We start from the raw sequence: 17,820 nt of genomic DNA, 5'->3' as shown, positions 1-17,820 counted from the left end.
TAACTGAAACTTATTACGCGGCTTGGCTTCATTGACGGGGCTTCGGCGGTGCAACGCTCAGTCGCGTCGACGGACCATAATGTGATTTATCTAGCCAGATTACGGTGCGTAACGGGGACAGGTGTGGTGTGACAAAACAAATATGGTGACTGATGGACGGCGGTTGTCACAAACACGCACACACACTGCCAGCACGGACATGCACACACAAACCCAATCCCTAACAAGCATCATGAGGTAATTATGTGTAATCTGCCCATTGCCCTGTTCTCCTGCAGTGCTTGGCTGAGCAGACAGAGTGGTGTGGAAAAGCAACATTACGCAGGCATAGTGTTATTCTATACCACAGACAGCACCAAACAGCAGACCTTGACAAATAGAGACTTCAGCAGTGTGGACTAGTTTGGGCGATGAACTAGTTTGTCTTGCCCGACTCTTGAGAATTAATTCAAAACTTTAACACAGCAAAAGTCAACTGAAGACTTTTTTACGCCTTGCTTTAGAAAAATGCTAATAATATTGACACAGTTGGAGCTGTTACATACCTTGGAACATTTTCCACTGACCTAAAGTTTCACCAGGGTTCGTACATTAAACCCCCCATACTGCTAAAAGTGCTGCATAGGATTTTACCCATACTTCAGATTCAAATATTTGCAAATATAAAGATATATATAATTGAGAAAAATAAGTAAATGAAAATGCTCAAATGGAAGAAATTTAATAGAAGATTAAGAAGGCAATGGTAACAATAAAAAAATATATATACAAAAGAAGTAAAATTGGAAAGGCTTCACTATAAAATTACAAATTAACAGCTCTGCCTGAGAGCCAGTAGCAACAAAGTCAGTGAATCGTAAAAATGATTGGAAAAAAGGTTAAAGTCTCTAGTAAAAGCAAAATATAAGTGGAGAGTAGAATCTGAATACTGCAGACTTGGGCGACTCCCGTTGCCAACACCAAAAGATTTTCACAAGAGTCACCTCATGTTTCTACAAACAAAAACTTATGCCATCAGACTCCTTTTAAAAGATGCTATAATCAAATAATAAAAACATACACATATGGATACTTAATCTCCTCAAATTCAGTGTAATTACCTAATGATTCTTTTAAATGAACCTGATCCTTATCTTGCCAGTAAGCTACCAAATAATAGAATGACAGATTGCCAGACAAAACCACATTTTGGAAGTGATTGCATGTTGGGAGAGAAAAACAAAATACCTTTGGCAGCCTTATGCTATACTACAAAGAGACATATTAATATGCAGGGTTTCTGCCAGTGTATTGTACGCCCAGCGGCTTGCCAGGACTAAGCATTGGGGAATTTTTATTGTTTTTTTGAATATATTTTCTAGGATGATTTTTTAAACTACAGTTAGAGTGGGGTAGCCCGGTAGGATACAGACATAATGGGTGAAACGCTCACCAGAAACATCTGCTAGTTAAAACAGAAAATGGATCCTCTACCTTCATTGCATAGAATGAGGTTCAACATTTGACGCTTCCAAATACGACAAGCTGGTGTTATTTAGTAACCGTAGCTAGTGAGACTACCGCAGATTCTTCCTTTAGTAGGCGTATTTGTGTTTCTTTAAACCAATAACAGTTCTCTTAGGTCGTGCCTAGCCCAGGATGTAACAACAGCGGCCCTGTAAAGCCCTGAAAAACAAATTCTTGTGGTGGAAAATTTGCAGATATTGTAAAATCCAAAGATTTTGATTCCGAAGATTCTGAACGATGCATTGAAACAACAGAAGGAATGAAAAGGTTGCGTGAAATTGCAGGCCTAAGCCAGAAGTCTACATGCACTGAGTCAGACTATTTTATTTGCAACATTAGGGATAATATCAAGGAGGAACCATAAAAGCCCAAAAACCTTAGACTATTTTTAGCAGAAGGCCAAATATTGTAAGTGATGTCGATGAGGAAGAGACCACTAATAGTAGGGGGAGGCTATAAACCCTTTTGGAAGGAAAATACCTGGTAATGAGTTTAAATCCGTCTTTACGGTAGAACAAGAAGATATCCTAGCTAAATTTTTGTATGTCTGGCACACGAAAGGCTGTACTCATTCAACCAAGACCTAATGTCAGGGGCGTTGCTCCATGGCCAAACAAAAGTCTGTCAGCGTCACTGTAGACCTGTCCTCGATCCTGCCTAACAGAACCTTCAGGTTGTCACCAAACTGTTCAGGAGTAAGCATCTTCCACTTTCGTCCTTCAGTATTGAACATCCTGAAGACATGGTTGTTCTGGGTAGCGATACTGAGGTGTCTGTCATATGTCACTTCATCTCTCCTTCTCTTGGACTTTGTCTTTAGGTCATCTGCTGTATTCTGCAGGTACTCAACATGCTCAGCTGCTGTGAATGGTCCAGCATGGGCCTTCAGTCTATCCAAAATTGAGATACTAAGTTTTCTGTTCTCAACATGCAGCAGATTAGCCTCCTTCTTACTAAGGCCAGCAGCTCTAAGATCTTGCTGGTGTTTTTTTCCAGTCTGCAGTGATATTGTCCATGATCTTAATCACTGGGCCCATTCTACGGAAATCACTTGAGGCATCTTTCTTACGCAAGTCTTTAGTCAGCTTCAGTATACAGCCATGACAGAGTGTCCAAACTGGGCTTCTTCTTCAGCCTCTAAAATAGACAGGGAATTATGGGTTTTCTTAGTGGTCATATGGTAACTTACTATTGTATATGGTCTATCAAGTGGCAAGTTTTCCTTATAATCTTAAAGACGTTCACCAGCCAAATGAGTAATTAATCGCGTGCATTCAGTTTGGCCACATAATGGCCTACATGCTTTTGATGATAAACTGTCTGTGTTATTTAGGTGAAAATAAATCTGTGGTTTTCACACATAAGCCGGTAGCCAAGAGAAGCCGACTCTAAATACAAAATAAAGGTGAAAAATTGACCGGCAAGCAATCCCTTCCTTGGTAAATTACCACAGGAATGATAGGATGCTACTTTGCTGCTGTCAGTCTGTTGCTAACTCATGCCTGGTTCCCATCAAAAAGACGCTGGGCTACTGTGGTGTTCTGGCCACTGGAAATACTGGGACAACTCCTCTCTGCCCACAATAGGCCAGTACTAGCTACGATGCCACAACTTCTCTGGCAGAAACCCTGCTATGCAAACAAAGATACACCTTCACCAATAACTACAAAGGTACAGGCAGATGATCTCTTTTATTTACTTAAGAAAAATAATCATAAACATGACTAAATATGTCTGACTGAAAATTTCTTGTGATTTGGTTTTTGGAAATGGATATTCTGCTGTAGAAAATAATCTGTAAAACAACATAGCAACTGGAGTGAGCTGAATCAAAACCCGACGAGGAAGGCAGGGAGAGAGTGCTCTGCTCTCTCTCTCTGCCTACTATTTGGAAGCTGACTCATGTTGGAACCTCAGGCGCCAGTAGAGCCTCAGCACTTTGGTTCCACAAACACAATAGCTGGTAAACAGTGACCAGAGTGAGTAGCCATCAAGCTCTAGGGTATGATATGGCCAACAGATGTCAGGGTGTGGAAATGGGGCTTCAGATGGTTTTGGAAGAATGAAGCTATGATACCACAAAACACAATATCAGCTAGCCACCAAGCCCTGGGATATAAACATTGGCAGAGCCACAGACAGAGAGGCAACAGAGAAAGAGAAAGAAGAGTGCTGTTAAAGGGATTACTGTCATTATCTGAGGGGGGCATTTAGAAAGGGGCCAGTGAAGGCTATGGGAACATATACTATCACACCATAAGCACGCATACTGTAATAGTCACCAGATGATAACAAAACAGCTTTAGGACACTTTATGTGGATCCTAAAAGCACATATGTAACAGACGTTTTTTGGTGTAAAAGTATTTTCACACCTATTGTGCAATGCTGCCTGCAATACGTGAAACATATTTCAGAGATGTACAGGGATAGCAGTAGCTTTATCGTATATACATATTAGCTTGCATACATTCCTGTATGGCAACTGCATTTTTAACTAATGTATCCTAGAAAATGGTGTTTCCCCAGAATTTCCTGGGTCTGTCTGAATCCCTGCAAAATATATAATTATGGTTAAAGTTAAGGTGCAGCCACATTTCCCAGTGCTACAGTAGTAAAATAACCAGATGGGATTTGAAACAGAGGGAATTACAGCAGTGGCCTACTTAGCTTGTCCACCAATCCTGACCAATTTGTACAAAGCAGTTCAGTTGTGGTTTACAGAGGACAAGTGAGTAAACCCCTATGGACTGAAATGTCAATTATTTCAAATCATAAAAAGAAACCTGATGGACACTGGGAGCGCATTCTGTGGTCAGATGATTCCAAAATGAACTGAACTAGCTCAGTTTAGATAAGTCACAGCATGTCTGGCACAAACCTGGTCAGGACTACCACAGTGAACACATAATCCTGACAGTGAAGCATGAAGGTGGGACTGTGAGGATATGGGGCTAAATTAGTGCAAAAGCAGTTGGCAATATATGATACTTAAAGATTGCACTATGAAGGCTGGTGGATATACCAAAATATCATCTGACAAAATGATTCCAGTTGGCAGAAGCTTGGCAGATTAGGAATATCCTTTAAAAAAAAAAAAAAAAAAAAATGTAAGTAAAAAAGGTTAGTTCCTAATTTTACATATAGGCAAAGACCCTAATGTTTCGAGGTGTATTCACTTCTGTTGTACACTGTACACATGTGCTTCTGCTTTTCCATATGTAGCATTACTAGTAGCGCATTGTTGCAAAGCAGAACCTGGAATATGACATACAAAACAAAAATGTATCATACATTTACAATAACTGTCACCAAACCAGTCTTGGTGTTTAAGTTGGCTTTATTTTTATTACTATTATTTGATAGTGAACCAAATACTATCTATAAAGGAAGTTGACAGTTAGAGCATTGTTTGTGGAAACTGCCACTGCATGCTCTCAGCATGATTAGTTCTAGAGAACAGGCAATCTCAAAATACCTTAAAACCATGCTGAGTGCAGATCTGCACTAGCGCAAGTACTATTTGAGACACTGGCAGGATTTCAAGGGAAAGCATGACAGTCTGGATTCAAAATGGAAAAAATAATGTTCTCAATTGAAAGACCATGCTCTGGATTAAAGGTAGGAAAATAATGCTATATGTAAAGCAGAACTGTGGATTAATACCTCATTGTTCCAGGAAGTACACCTCATATACTTCATGCAACAAGGAGACTTATATAAGCAACACTGCCTTGGATGAACTATATCCAGGCCCCTAGCTTTAACTCTGAAACAGGACCATTCTGGCACGGAAGACGGATCCAGACCACGACACCTATTAGCAGCTAGGAATGAATGAATGTAATGGCTGTGTACCAGTATAATATTCCTCTGACATGAGAGTGAATTTCCACTGGAACCTCAGAAAATCTTGGACGTATAAAAGTAAGGCACCACATAACACGATAACCAGTACTCACTGAGCCTGTGGGCATGCAGAGACGCCCCAGTATGGAAATGGGACTTCAAGCAGCTTTGGACTCATGTTGCAGTGATTTGACACAACACCGCTACATTCAGGCGCATAACCACCACTTCCTGGGTTATGTAAAGTACAAATGCCCTGAAGCTCAAAGCGGACCTCAAGCGACTTTGGTGGTTTAAGATAGTAATCTGATACAAGAGAACCACATTTAAGCACCAAATAACAAGCCTTAAGATACAACTGCAAATGAATAGCAGATATAATTGTTCCACATGAGCCACTGGACTGATCAAAGGCTCAACTGACACAAGGACCACAAATGCTCGAGGATGTATTCTAGTATATCACAGTCTCCTCCAGCTACTAACCGCTAATCATGGAATCCAGGAGATGATTAGCTAATAGCCTGATATTCAGACTGAATGGCAATGTGAGACTGCTCCGTTATTCAGTCTACTGCTGCCATCCTTGTGAACCATTTTATGCAGTAGGAAGATATGAATTTCCTCTAACCAATCACTAATGGCTTACTGTACATATTCAGCTGCTTTGAAATCATTTTCCGTCACACTGAGGCTGCACTACCTGGCACATTAAGCAGAAGTTTGGCAACTTTGCAGAGAAAAGCAGTCAAAATTGAGATTGTATGTTGTGTGTTTAAAAGAACATAAATAGAGAATTCCCTCCACTATGTTCATTATATTGCAATCACAGCTGGAAAAGAACTTCTCCATTATATTTGCAATGTTGCATTATATATTCATAGCATTACTAAAAAATAAATCCTCCTAATCTTCTAAAGTTTGATATCAGTTTTCTTCCCTTGGCCATTTCTTTGAATACCACTGACCCGGAATCCACTGAAGGTAAAGTAGTGGGGCGTCACTCTGTGGTGGTGTGGCCTTTATACTGTTGTTCTAACCACACAGTAGCCACGTCACATCATTAGTATTATAGCAGTGTTTTCCTGCTGGTCTGTGATCCAGCCTCTGCACATGTGTGTGTGTGTGTGTGAGTGCTCTGCAACATGGAAATCTTACTGTGGTCTCAGTGGTAACCCATAACAAATGGAGCCATGGAAGGCCACCAGCAGTTGTAAAAACTGGGGAAGTTGCTTTATATGACCAGAAAATAGTTTGAGAGTTCTGCTAAGGAATGCATGACTTAACTATCCCTCCATCCATTATCTATACACCACTTAATCCTTACTAACTTAGGGCTAAGGCAGGGGACACTCTGGACAGGTCACCAGTCTATCACAGGACTACATATAGAGACAAACAGTCACACTCACATTCACACCTATGGACATTTTAGAGTTACCAATTAACGTCAGCATGTTTTTGGACTGTGGGAGGAAGTACCCAGAGAAAATCCACACGTGAACATGCAAACTCCAGAAAGATCTCAGGGCTAGGCCAAGACGCGAACAGGTGATCTTCTAGCTGCAAGGCGAAAGTGCTAACCACCAAGCCACTGTGCAGCCCCTGACTTAACTACATCAAACAAACAAGAGGCAGGCAATTGAAAAGGAACACTGGGAGGCTAAAACGGGTTCAGAGACTTTCTCATGTTTGATATTATTCCACCTCAAAAAACTCAGTGAGGAGCAGCTTGGGTAAGGGGCATGCTTGGCGACCCGTCCACATGTCCATAAATGCCATGGCCTGATACCATTGTTGCTCAGGTGGCCAGTGTTAAAGCCTGTTCATTTAGTTTTGACAGAGAAAGTAGCTGTCCCGTATTACATGATCAGCACCGGATGGTTTACCTCGTGAAAAATACTCGATGTACTATTCTTTTGTGTCTGTTTTAATTACCCAGCTGAAGTCAACAAAGTGACCTTTAAGTGGAAAGCACAGGCACTGATACACATAACGGCAAATTCACATAATAAATAAAGTTCTAAAAGTTGCTACCTGGAAGGTTATATAAACTAAACCGAGGAAAATGAATCCATGAATCAAACGAATAGACGTCTGCTACTGTCCCCATATCAAGGTGTCTTTTACTTTCTACTTTCATATCTTGTTAGACATTTATTACTCGCAGTCACTCAAAGTTTTATCATAATATAGAAACACATCACTCTTACTCTCTTTCCCCTTCTCATGCCCTTGTACACATACAAAAACACACACACACACACACACACACACACACACACACACACACACACACACACACACACCGAGACGAATGCAGAAACAAAGATAGACAGGTATGCACTCCTGTCTTCATCAAATTGTGAACGCATACATTTATGAGGACATATAAGGAACATGCTGTCAGCAGCTACATGCACGAAGAGGCTGACTGGAAGGTGCACATAAGCATATGCACATGGATGGTCAATTTGTGACTTCACACCACCATCGCTGTCCCACACAACCGCACATACATACACAGCATTAAGCCGTAGATGTATATTTCAGCAGGTGTTGCAGTGTCTAGAACACTCACAGATCCTTACTAACAAGGACAGGACAAGTTGTGGGGGAACTAGAAGAACTGCAAAAAAGTCTTCCTAGAACCTGAGGCTTTAAAAAGTGTTATTTCTCTTAAATGCAAATAGATAATACCAATGGGAATAATGGAATGTGGCAGATCTTATGATCAATATCAAGATAATGTCACTGGATATTAATAGTTCACACGCATCATAAATTTGCATGAAAATGTCCTCCCATTTGTAGATGTTTTTTACCTGATTATCAGAAACAAGATAATTTCCATTTGCCTTTTGATGGACAGCAAACCTTTTTTGATTCTGATTATGTAACAGCCGAGCGCTGAATCTGTTCTCTTTACTTATTCTACTGATACCAACTGAGGGTGAAGGTAGAAAGGAAGGCGGAGAAGAAAATGATGCACAGATAAAAAATTAATTAAAAAACTGAGATCAGTAACAGACCAGTGATGGATTTTGCCCCTTACATCCTTCCACATCACTAAAGAGAGAGACAGTGACACACAAAAACGAACATACCTATAAGACAGTTTTAAAAAAGAATCAAAGCCAAACAAACTTTGACGCGTCTTTGTCTCTGGAGTAGGGGTTTGATGTAACAGTGAGTAATAATACCATTTCTGTGCCAAGGGCAGGCACAAGGTCCCAACATGTGTGTGTTTTAATAGCAACACATTAAAATAGAGCAGCTTTCATTCTAGGTTCAGGACACGTAGGGCTTTCGTGACCACAGGGGCTTCAGCAAAGAGAGCTGACGCAACGGCGTATCAAGGTTTGCCAGCCTTGGATCTCCACAGGTGACATTACAGTCTTCACGAGTTGATGAGATTATGATGTGGTGCTGAAAGAAGTCGCGCTGCTCTTCTTTGCAGGTGATTTTAAAACTGTATCATTGGAGACAGTTTTGATCAAAAGACTTTCTTTTGGTTGTTGTCGACTGTGGGTGTTTTTTTTTTCCCTCTCTTCCCAGCAGTGGATGCAACACTGTGTTGATTTATGCTGCCTTTGCGACCTCAAAAATATATACATTTGCATCAATGGAATACAAAATCATTTTCAGATGTTTGTATTTCAATTTAAAATTATATATAACAAGTCAAAGCTAATAGCTGAAAGAGTGAAGCAAAAGAGTGAAGATTTTTGACCCATTTTAAGGCCAAATTTAGGAAAATATGATTTCTGTACCCAATAGGTTGGTTTTTAATATTGTTTGTATCATGGTTCATGTAGGTGCCTTAAGTAATGGGCATCATTTTTGGAGAGGCTTTTGACTTCAGCTCTCTTTAATATGGAGAAGTATGCAATGGTTGGTCTCACTGTAATAGCTATTTATAGTCACTTACACTACCGTTCAAAAGTTTGGAGTCACTTGAAAATGTCCTTATCTTTGAAAGAGAGGGAGTTTTTTCAATGACGATAACATTAAATTAATCATAAAGTCTAGACGTTGTTATTGTGGTAAATGACTATTCTAGCTGGAAACGACTGATTTTTTTTAATCTACATAGAGGTACAGAGGAACATTTCCAGCAACCATCACTCCTGTGTTCTAATGCTACATTGTGTTAGCTAATGGTGTTGAAAGGCTAATTGATGATTAGAAAACTCTTGTGCAATTATGTTAGCACATGAATAAAAGTGTGAGTTTTCATGGAAAACATGAAATTGTCTGGGTGACCCCAAACTTTTGAATGCCAGTAAACGCTTGTTTTTCGGTTGAGAGTATGTATGTTGGGTGGTATCATTTTGTAACGAAACAGCCTCAACAGACATCGCTTACCTTTGTGATCTTGGGGTGGGTGCAACGGCTGTTTCCAGATGTGGCGTGCATCCACCCTCCACCTTCAGCCAGCTGCAGAGGGAGGTGGGAGTTTCCTCCTCCGGTACACTCCTGCCTCAGGGAGCACTTCCTGTCCTGGACGCACCAACCGCATTCAAACCTGGGGTCGGCCTTCAGGCACATACCACAGCTGTCCCTCAGTGCCCTGCACTTGTACAGGTGAGCTGGTGGAGAGACACAAAGAGTTGGAGAGAGGTTTGAGAGTGAGTGGATGTGCTCATACAAATAGTCCTGTCAATGAGCTACTCTAGAGGATGAAATCATATCAGTGGTATAACACTGAGAGGGTGAATGGCAGTTTTTCATAGCACACATTAATTGCAAATTTTAAATGTGAATGGCATTTATTGTGTATGGACAGAGCATCTATGACGTTAGAGAACTGGTTGACCGACTTTTAAAATAGTCCAGGAGAAGAGAGGCTGGTGCTGGTGAGGAGAAAGTTAACCCATGAAGTCCCATGACACAATACCCATCTTAATTAACTCATAATATTCAGACCAAATCTGCTGTCTGTGGTGCTGAAACTAACACTGAAAATACACTCACTTACGGTACACTAAAATGTGTTTTCATTGTTACAACTTGTTCCTATTTTGTGGTAGTTATCATAACGATTTGAGAGACCGTGTTCTACTTGTAGTTTTGGTAACACATCGATATATACTTTAGTCACCTTCAGTAATGTGGTCAGATTTTGCGAACAGTGAAATAACATCCTGACAGTTGTGATGAAGCCCAGGACTAAACCTGAAGATGGCCACAATGTAATGTACTACATGCTGCAGCTCTCTCTTTGGAGATGCTCATAATGATCCCACTGCCATCTGAGATGATTAAATACCTGCAGCATCAGAGGAAAGACTCATAAAAAACACTGAAAGCCACAAACTAAACTTCAGTTCTTGGTAACATTTTGTCAAAACATTCATTTTTGGTGAGTCTTTCTCAGACCTGTTACAGAGTTTACTGTCTTTATTGCAGTAAAGTTGTGTTTTTATTAGTGATGGGATGTGTACAAAGAAATGAATCGAATTAATTAGAGGCTTTGCAATTAATCAATTGCAATTAATCACATTTTTGACAAATGGCAATATTTGACACAAAAAGCTAAGTTTTTCAATTCAACTAAATTCTGGTTGAATCGATGAAAAGACATATACATGAAGTTAAACAGCAGAAATGTTCATGTTTCATTTATATTTATCTGTGCATTTTTCATCTGTCTACTACATTCACAGATTACTGCAAATTCAAAGTACAATTACAGCGATTATATTCAACATTTTAAGACTTTACGTAAACTCAAGCACTTTCATTGTCTTGAAAAGGGGTCTATTATGGGCTGGCTTCACTGTTTGCTGATACCAGGACTGTAGCTATTGTGTCCACAGGACTGTCAGTTCCTCTCATCACATTCATTGTCTATGTGAAACGCACTGCATTGCGTGCTGGTTGTGTTGCAGTGCGTCTCAAGCTGCGTTCTGGTGCATCTCCCCAGAGCTCATTTGCATAAAGTAGACTTGACTTCTACTTTATGTAAATCCACTGCGGGCTGCAGAGGTCCGATGCATTGCGAAATATTAGTTAAACGTCTAAATTTGTCGTTGTTGAACTAAAACAAGGACAGATTCAGCAACTGCACAGCTTTCATGCCTCAAATGCTTTCAGAAATACTTTTTGATGTGGTGTTTGTGTAACAAAAGAGAAAGTTTGAGGCCGAGCTTCCATGTTGGTCTGACGTTTCTACTGGACTGAAGCTAAAGCACTGTCATGTGACCAGCTAGTGGCCCACTACAGTGTGTCCTGTGTGTCTTCTTCAAACAGACTTTAGTTGCATTACCGCCACTTACTGAGCTGGAGTCTGCATCAGAGTTACTGGTGTGCCAGAAATTAGGGAATGAGAAAGTTAGGATTAATTGTGTTATTTTTTTTATTCATTATTTTTTCTGTAATTAATCAACTTTAAAGATCTGTGTCTCTTCATAAACTGTATCTTTTGCACTCTGTGATGTTTATAGACCAGTGTTGATGTTGAATTATGGCAAAAGCCAGATGTTTACATTTTGTCCGGTGTGCAGAAAAAAGCTGGTTTAACATATACAACTATTTTGTCATAAAGGAAGGGCTTTCAGACCTCCTCTCTTTTGACATTAGAATTTTTCGGGTGGCAAGAGAGCACGAGACAGAACCTGAAAACGTATGTGTCACGGCAAAAGTGAGAGCTGGCACCCCTGTTATACAGGAGGCGACAGAAATGAGTGCACCCATGTGTGATATCAATTAAATACCAAGTTTGAAGCAGATTAGATGAATGGTAGCTCATTCTGGTGTCTTCTTGGGGTCCTCAGTGATGGAGCTCAAGTGTTCCCTGCCATCAAAGTCAAATCTGTGATGTCATGTGATGATGTTACACTTCACTATAGTATATTTCCTCTGACAAGGCTTCATATTCATCTTACTGCTCAGATCATCTGTATAATCTTTCAGTTTTTGAGAAATTTTATGTTTCATATTGCATGTAAAATGTTTTGGATGAACAGAAAGTTCTGTAAGTTGTTAATTTGAAAGAAGGCAATGGTGGTAAGAAAAAAGTAATCAAGAGTTTATGTGTCTGTGAGCCTGAAAGAGAGCAGAGGGGCAGCATAAATGAATATTAATCACCCACATAACACCTAAAACCTTCAGCAGGTGATTATTACCACTCCGAGGCTGTGACGATGAGAAAATAACTGTTTCCACCGATAAATAGAGGGAAAAAAATGAACAAGCCACCTAGAGGGATATCATAGAAATTAATTCAACAGGTAATGTCTTCTAATGCCAATAGGGAATTGATAATTTGTTATGTAAAAAACCATTCCCTTAACTCTGCAGAGTGGAACAAGTCATTAAAAGTAAAAAAAAAAAAAAAAAAGTGAATAAATAAATAAATAGATAAATAAATAAATTAAACCTCAAACACCTGAGAAGTTGGAGGAGAGGGAGATGAAAGGAAGCAGGGGGGAGGAGGAAGAGGATGAAATTTTAGCTATGCTTGTTAACAAAACAGCAACAAGGATTGTTATGAATTTAAAGATGGTGTGGCCCCGCGAGGCCCAGAGAGTCACGGAAAACAAGACGGAGGCAGAAAAAGTGAGCGAGGCAGAGAGAAAAAGGAGAGACCTTAAACATCAGAGGATGTGAGGTAAGAAAAAAACCAGCAAAAGCAAACAGAGGACAGAGCCACGTGCAAACAAGAGAGCAGAAAGTAGCAGCAAATGCTTCATTTAAAAAAATTTTTTTTTTACTCTTGCTTTGTCATCTGTTAATTGCCATCGTAATTATCTCAATTGATGCTCCATTGCCAAAACCTGCAGGCAGGTTTGTTTGCCGTCACACCAGTTAAACAGATTTGAGATGAGCTGAAGTGGAAAACAGTGAAAAACAGAGCATCAGAGAACGGAAGAATCTCCTCCTTCCTCCTACTCTTCAGCAGACAGACGGCGGCCGGACTTCAAAGCGAGCTTCTTTCGTATCCATCTGCCCGCCTCGGCCCTCAGCTCGGCCTAATCTGATTAGCTACGGCTCAGCTTAAAAGTAGCGCGACGCTAATTAATCTGAACCAAATGAATGATTTAATTAACATTAACATCTCCACTTTACACCAGGGCAAAGCCGGGCCAGCGCAGAGCGGTGCTGCCTCAGACGGATAATACAGCTCCGATTCAGAAAAGCAAAAGACGGGGATGGAGCGGGGAGGATTAATAAGAGGATGGAGAGAAAAGGGAGGAGAAAAGGAGGAGAGGGTCTTTATGAGATTTGTGTGAGTGAGGACAGCTTTATAATACGTGTTTTTAAAGAGTATTAGACCTTTAACACTAAGCGTCACATTGAACTTGTATGATCAGAATGGGTATTCTGTGTGGTTTTAGCACAAAATAATCTGTGGGCCACTGATGGGGTTGTTCATTCAGACCAATTACTTATCCATAACCTTGTCAGCTGTTCCAGGAGTCTGTCTCGGACTTGTTTTTAGGAATGGTGCTGGATGCTGCTTCTCTAAATTCTCTGCCACGTAGTAAGTGAAGTAGCAAATACGACTTGCCTATAGTCATAACAGCACCCCCCCCAAAACACACACAGACACACACACTGTGCCTTAGATCACTGGATTTCACACTCTCGGAGCCCAACACCATGCTGTCACATGTAAAGCACTCAGTGTGGCAGACATCCCTGAGGCCTGTTTCCAGAGTTATCCGGACAATTTTGCTGCCTAAAACCTCACATCTTGAATGTGGATGTCAAAAACCCTGGTCTAACTTTTATTCAGAGTTATCCTGACGAACTGTTTAAAAAAAACAAAACACTCTTTTCATAGTTTATGACCCGCCCCACCAAAAAAAAAAAAAAAAATCCCAAATTCCTCACAGCTCACAACTATGAACTGTGTTTATTTTCAAAACCTAAACCGTGAGCTGTGAGGAAATCTGGGGGATTTGGAGTTGTTATTCGGTGGTATAACATAAGCAGGGACTGTAACCCTAAACAGCATGAGCTGCATCTCAGTCCCATTTCTAGCCTTTACACATTTACTTTAAAGGATAATTCAGGTTTATTTCAATGTGACATATTTTCCATTAATGTGGTTATTGTGGCTCTGTGGGTGTTTGCACTCTCTACCTCCAATGTAAAATGTGTATCAGGACAAAAAACACAAGCTTCCCAATGCCTTCTAAAAACCATTCATCTTTCCATTAACTGAAAAAGTTTGCTTTTGAGTCTGACTGAAAGAAAACACACAAATTAACCATCTAGAAATGATCATTCTGCTAACTGCATTAGTAAACTCTGTTGCTTCCCAGCTGACCCAATCATCAAAACATAGTATTTTCTTAAAGCTAGCCAAACTTAACCAAGCTTCCAATATGGAGTTATGTAATGAAAGCATCAACCAAAGTCATATATACACAATACATCCCTTTTGTGCCCCACAAGTTGTGTTATTTTCCACAGTGTAAGCTGATCTGTTCCAACCCCACAGTGTTTGGAATAGCATCCCCATCTTCCAAGCACGATATCCCTATTTTCCTAAGTGCAATTCTGAATGGATGGGTGGTTTTATTCCCTTCGGAATGAAGAGAAAGAAAAAACTGACTGCCTCTACAGGTGTCCAAAAAAGGCACTGAAACTGGTCAATGTTCACGCCCATCCTACATTTCTGCCCTCCGATTGGCTCCCTTGTCTCGACTAGCTGTATCCTCTTCTACCTCCTCTTCTTCCTCCTCGTAGTTCTCATTATTGTTCATGCCATTTCTGTGATCTCCCTCCTTTCTTGGTCCTTCCTGGTGTTTTACTTCATCCTGCTCTATGTTCTCTCTAGAAGTAAGGGTCCCATATGAGAGCACCAGTATGCTGGGTGACACTGTTAAAATTTTGGTACTTTTATCTCCAGGTACTATTACTGTTTATGATCAAACATATGGGTCATTCCAAAATAGGAGGACATTCAGGCTTCAAAATTTTTGAAAAGTAAACCTTCTCTTTTAAGATTTCCTCCAACACATTCGTCAATAGAAGCTAAAAAAAACATATACATATATATCAAAGTTTGATTTGCTCAGCTTACACATCAATGGCACCATTTTTATTCCATGTTTTATCAGTTGTTTGCTAACCCTACTCTAATCATAGTAACATGCTCATGTTAGCCTTTTCACAGGAGTAGAAGCTACATATTTAGCTAGCTGTTGCTGCTGACCAAGAGGACAAACATACTGATGGAAAAAAATAAAGAAAAACGTAAAAAGAGTTAGTTTTATCCTGATAATATGCATAACAGGGTTGCATAAGTTAGAGAGAGACATTCAATCAAGGCTGACAATGCTATGAAAATATGAAAAATAGATGAGAGGACATAGCTTTGCTCTACCTATTCTTTTAGAAAACTGTTTGATGATGTCAATTCCAGCTTATTGTGTGATTCACTGTTTTCTCAGATATTCTTTTCTCCCAATTTTTTATTTTTTTTAGATTTGGTCTCAGGATAAGTAAATTTACACAACAGCTACATGTTTTAGTATTTTGTACATGGATTATTTGAAATTCGATGGATGGGATGTAAAATGTCCTCCAATTCTGGAATGACCCATAAATGATAGATGAGGCTGGTGAAACTCTTGAATGCCTGAAGGGAATTATATTTGAAATCTGGCACTAGCGTTCATTTGAACTCAAAGATAAACCGATTTTGGTGGTCAAAGGTCAAGATTCCTCTGACCTCACAAAACGCCTTCGGCCACAACTCAAGACCTCATAAACTAATTATGACCAAAACTCTCACAAATGTCTAATAGAATAAAATGAAGTGATAACACTTTATATCCATAAGGTCAAAGGTCAAGTTTGACAGATACAGACATAGATGTAAAACCTTACTGGTTGGCAGAGGCATGAATTCATCTTTGTCTCATTGATAATTGAAAGAATATCTGAACTCGAGGAAGTGTGGTGTGAAGTTTGAAGCTGTTTTTAAGCACCAAGGCTGTCTTTGGGTTCCTCAGTGGGCTTTTGGTTGCATGTGGGCAGAGCTGAAGTCTCCCATTTTGCTAATCAACATCATCAAAGGCACGTTTATGATGCGCACAAATGATGTGAAATTCTGATAAAAGCATCAAAGGCAACCAGAAAATATAAATGTTCCATTAAAGACATTAATGTTAAGCTGCAACATGTAAAAATATTTGTCAGACTAAACAAATGCTGAAACAATAACACCGAGTAGATTATTTACCAAACATGGGCCTGTATTGCTCAGTTATCAGATTAGAAAAATCCATCAAATCTGTAGCTCAAACTTACAGTCCAGGATGCATCTATTTGATTGCATAGAAAATGGGTTTATTTATGGTGTTGTGGCAGCTACAACACTTCTGTGAACATGCTAAGCACACAGTGTTTAATCTCCAGAGAGGAGAAAACCAAGAGCCCATTTTAAACTAAAACAACACAGACACAGGAATTAGGTCATGACCAATAAGTAACTAATTTCCAAGCAATCTGCAAAATGAACTGCATGTCTGACATCTATTCAAATGAGGTCAGATGCAACACAAAGGATGAGATTAAAATGTGCATGTGTGTCACTTTAGGACTGGAAAAAATGTATTAAAATATATAAAGGGAACATAGTAGGAAGGGTTAGTTAATGTGACTCTGCACATGCATTCGGAGCAAAAGACTGTATGACACACTTGAGAGAAAGACTTATATTATCTTGTGTAATGGGACGTCTAAAATCATTAGCCTCCACCACCCAATATATTACACTTGATAAAGAATTTAGAAATGGTAATTGTTTTCCACTTCATGCACAAATAGCGATTAAAAATAATAAATGCCATCCCTCCATGTCGCTTTCTGTTTTGCTTTATCAGTCCCTTTATTCACATCTACCCCCTGCCATTACATAGTGCATTTATCAACCTGTCATCCACCCATCGCTCTTGCTCTTCATCCTTTCCACTGCCTATTGCTTTCTCAATTTGTTTATCTTCCTCTCAAACATCCATCCCTATTAATTTCTGTGTTGGATGTTTGTTTGCTATCATCACTATCCATCAATCACTCCCTCTGCTCCTCTTTTATCCCTGAGACAAGAATAGTGTTTTTGCAAACGGATGGTACACTTTCACCTTTCTCCCTGACGGCTGTCAGAAATGAAATTACACATTTCTTACGAAGAGGAAAAGCTGCTCACTGTTTCGTTGCTTCGCGGAAAGTCATTAAAGGCAAATAAACAAGAAGGAGCGATTCATATTTTGTGCGAAGCAACAATGCTTGCGATATAGAACAGAGAAGGAGGGATTGCAAAAAGAGAAGATCATGTCATACCTTGAATGTTGAATGGGTTGTCGATGACAAAGTTTCCATTCCAAACAACTGAGAGGTCAACCGGCAGGTCACTGATGTCACCGCCCTCGTAGTCGTACTGCGACAGAGAGAGAAACAGAAAGACAAGAAATGTAAGCAAAATTGTTGATTTATAATGGATTCA

The 17,820-nt window shown here is 39.8% G+C and overlaps 1 protein-coding gene across 4 annotated transcripts in view; it reads right to left on the bottom strand.

Moving 5' to 3' along the window:
- The window catches only part of LOC111579122 (plexin-A1), a 323,692-nt gene that overhangs the window by 83,859 nt on the left and 222,013 nt on the right, over positions 1-17,820 (bottom strand). For all 4 annotated transcript variants that reach the window (XM_035955446.2, XM_035955448.2, XM_035955447.2 and 1 more), the window contains exons 11-12: positions 17,658-17,754; positions 9,723-9,946 (exon numbers count right to left, since the gene is read on the bottom strand). In XM_035955446.2, coding sequence (XP_035811339.2) covers positions 9,723-9,946; positions 17,658-17,754 — 321 coding nt within the window. The remainder of the gene's footprint in view (positions 1-9,722; positions 9,947-17,657; positions 17,755-17,820) is intronic.

The sequence above is a fragment of the Amphiprion ocellaris genome, chromosome 8, assembly GCF_022539595.1.
Source record: "Amphiprion ocellaris isolate individual 3 ecotype Okinawa chromosome 8, ASM2253959v1, whole genome shotgun sequence".
NCBI lineage: Eukaryota > Metazoa > Chordata > Actinopteri > Pomacentridae > Amphiprion > Amphiprion ocellaris.
This window is presented reverse-complemented; position numbering and strand designations above follow the sequence as displayed.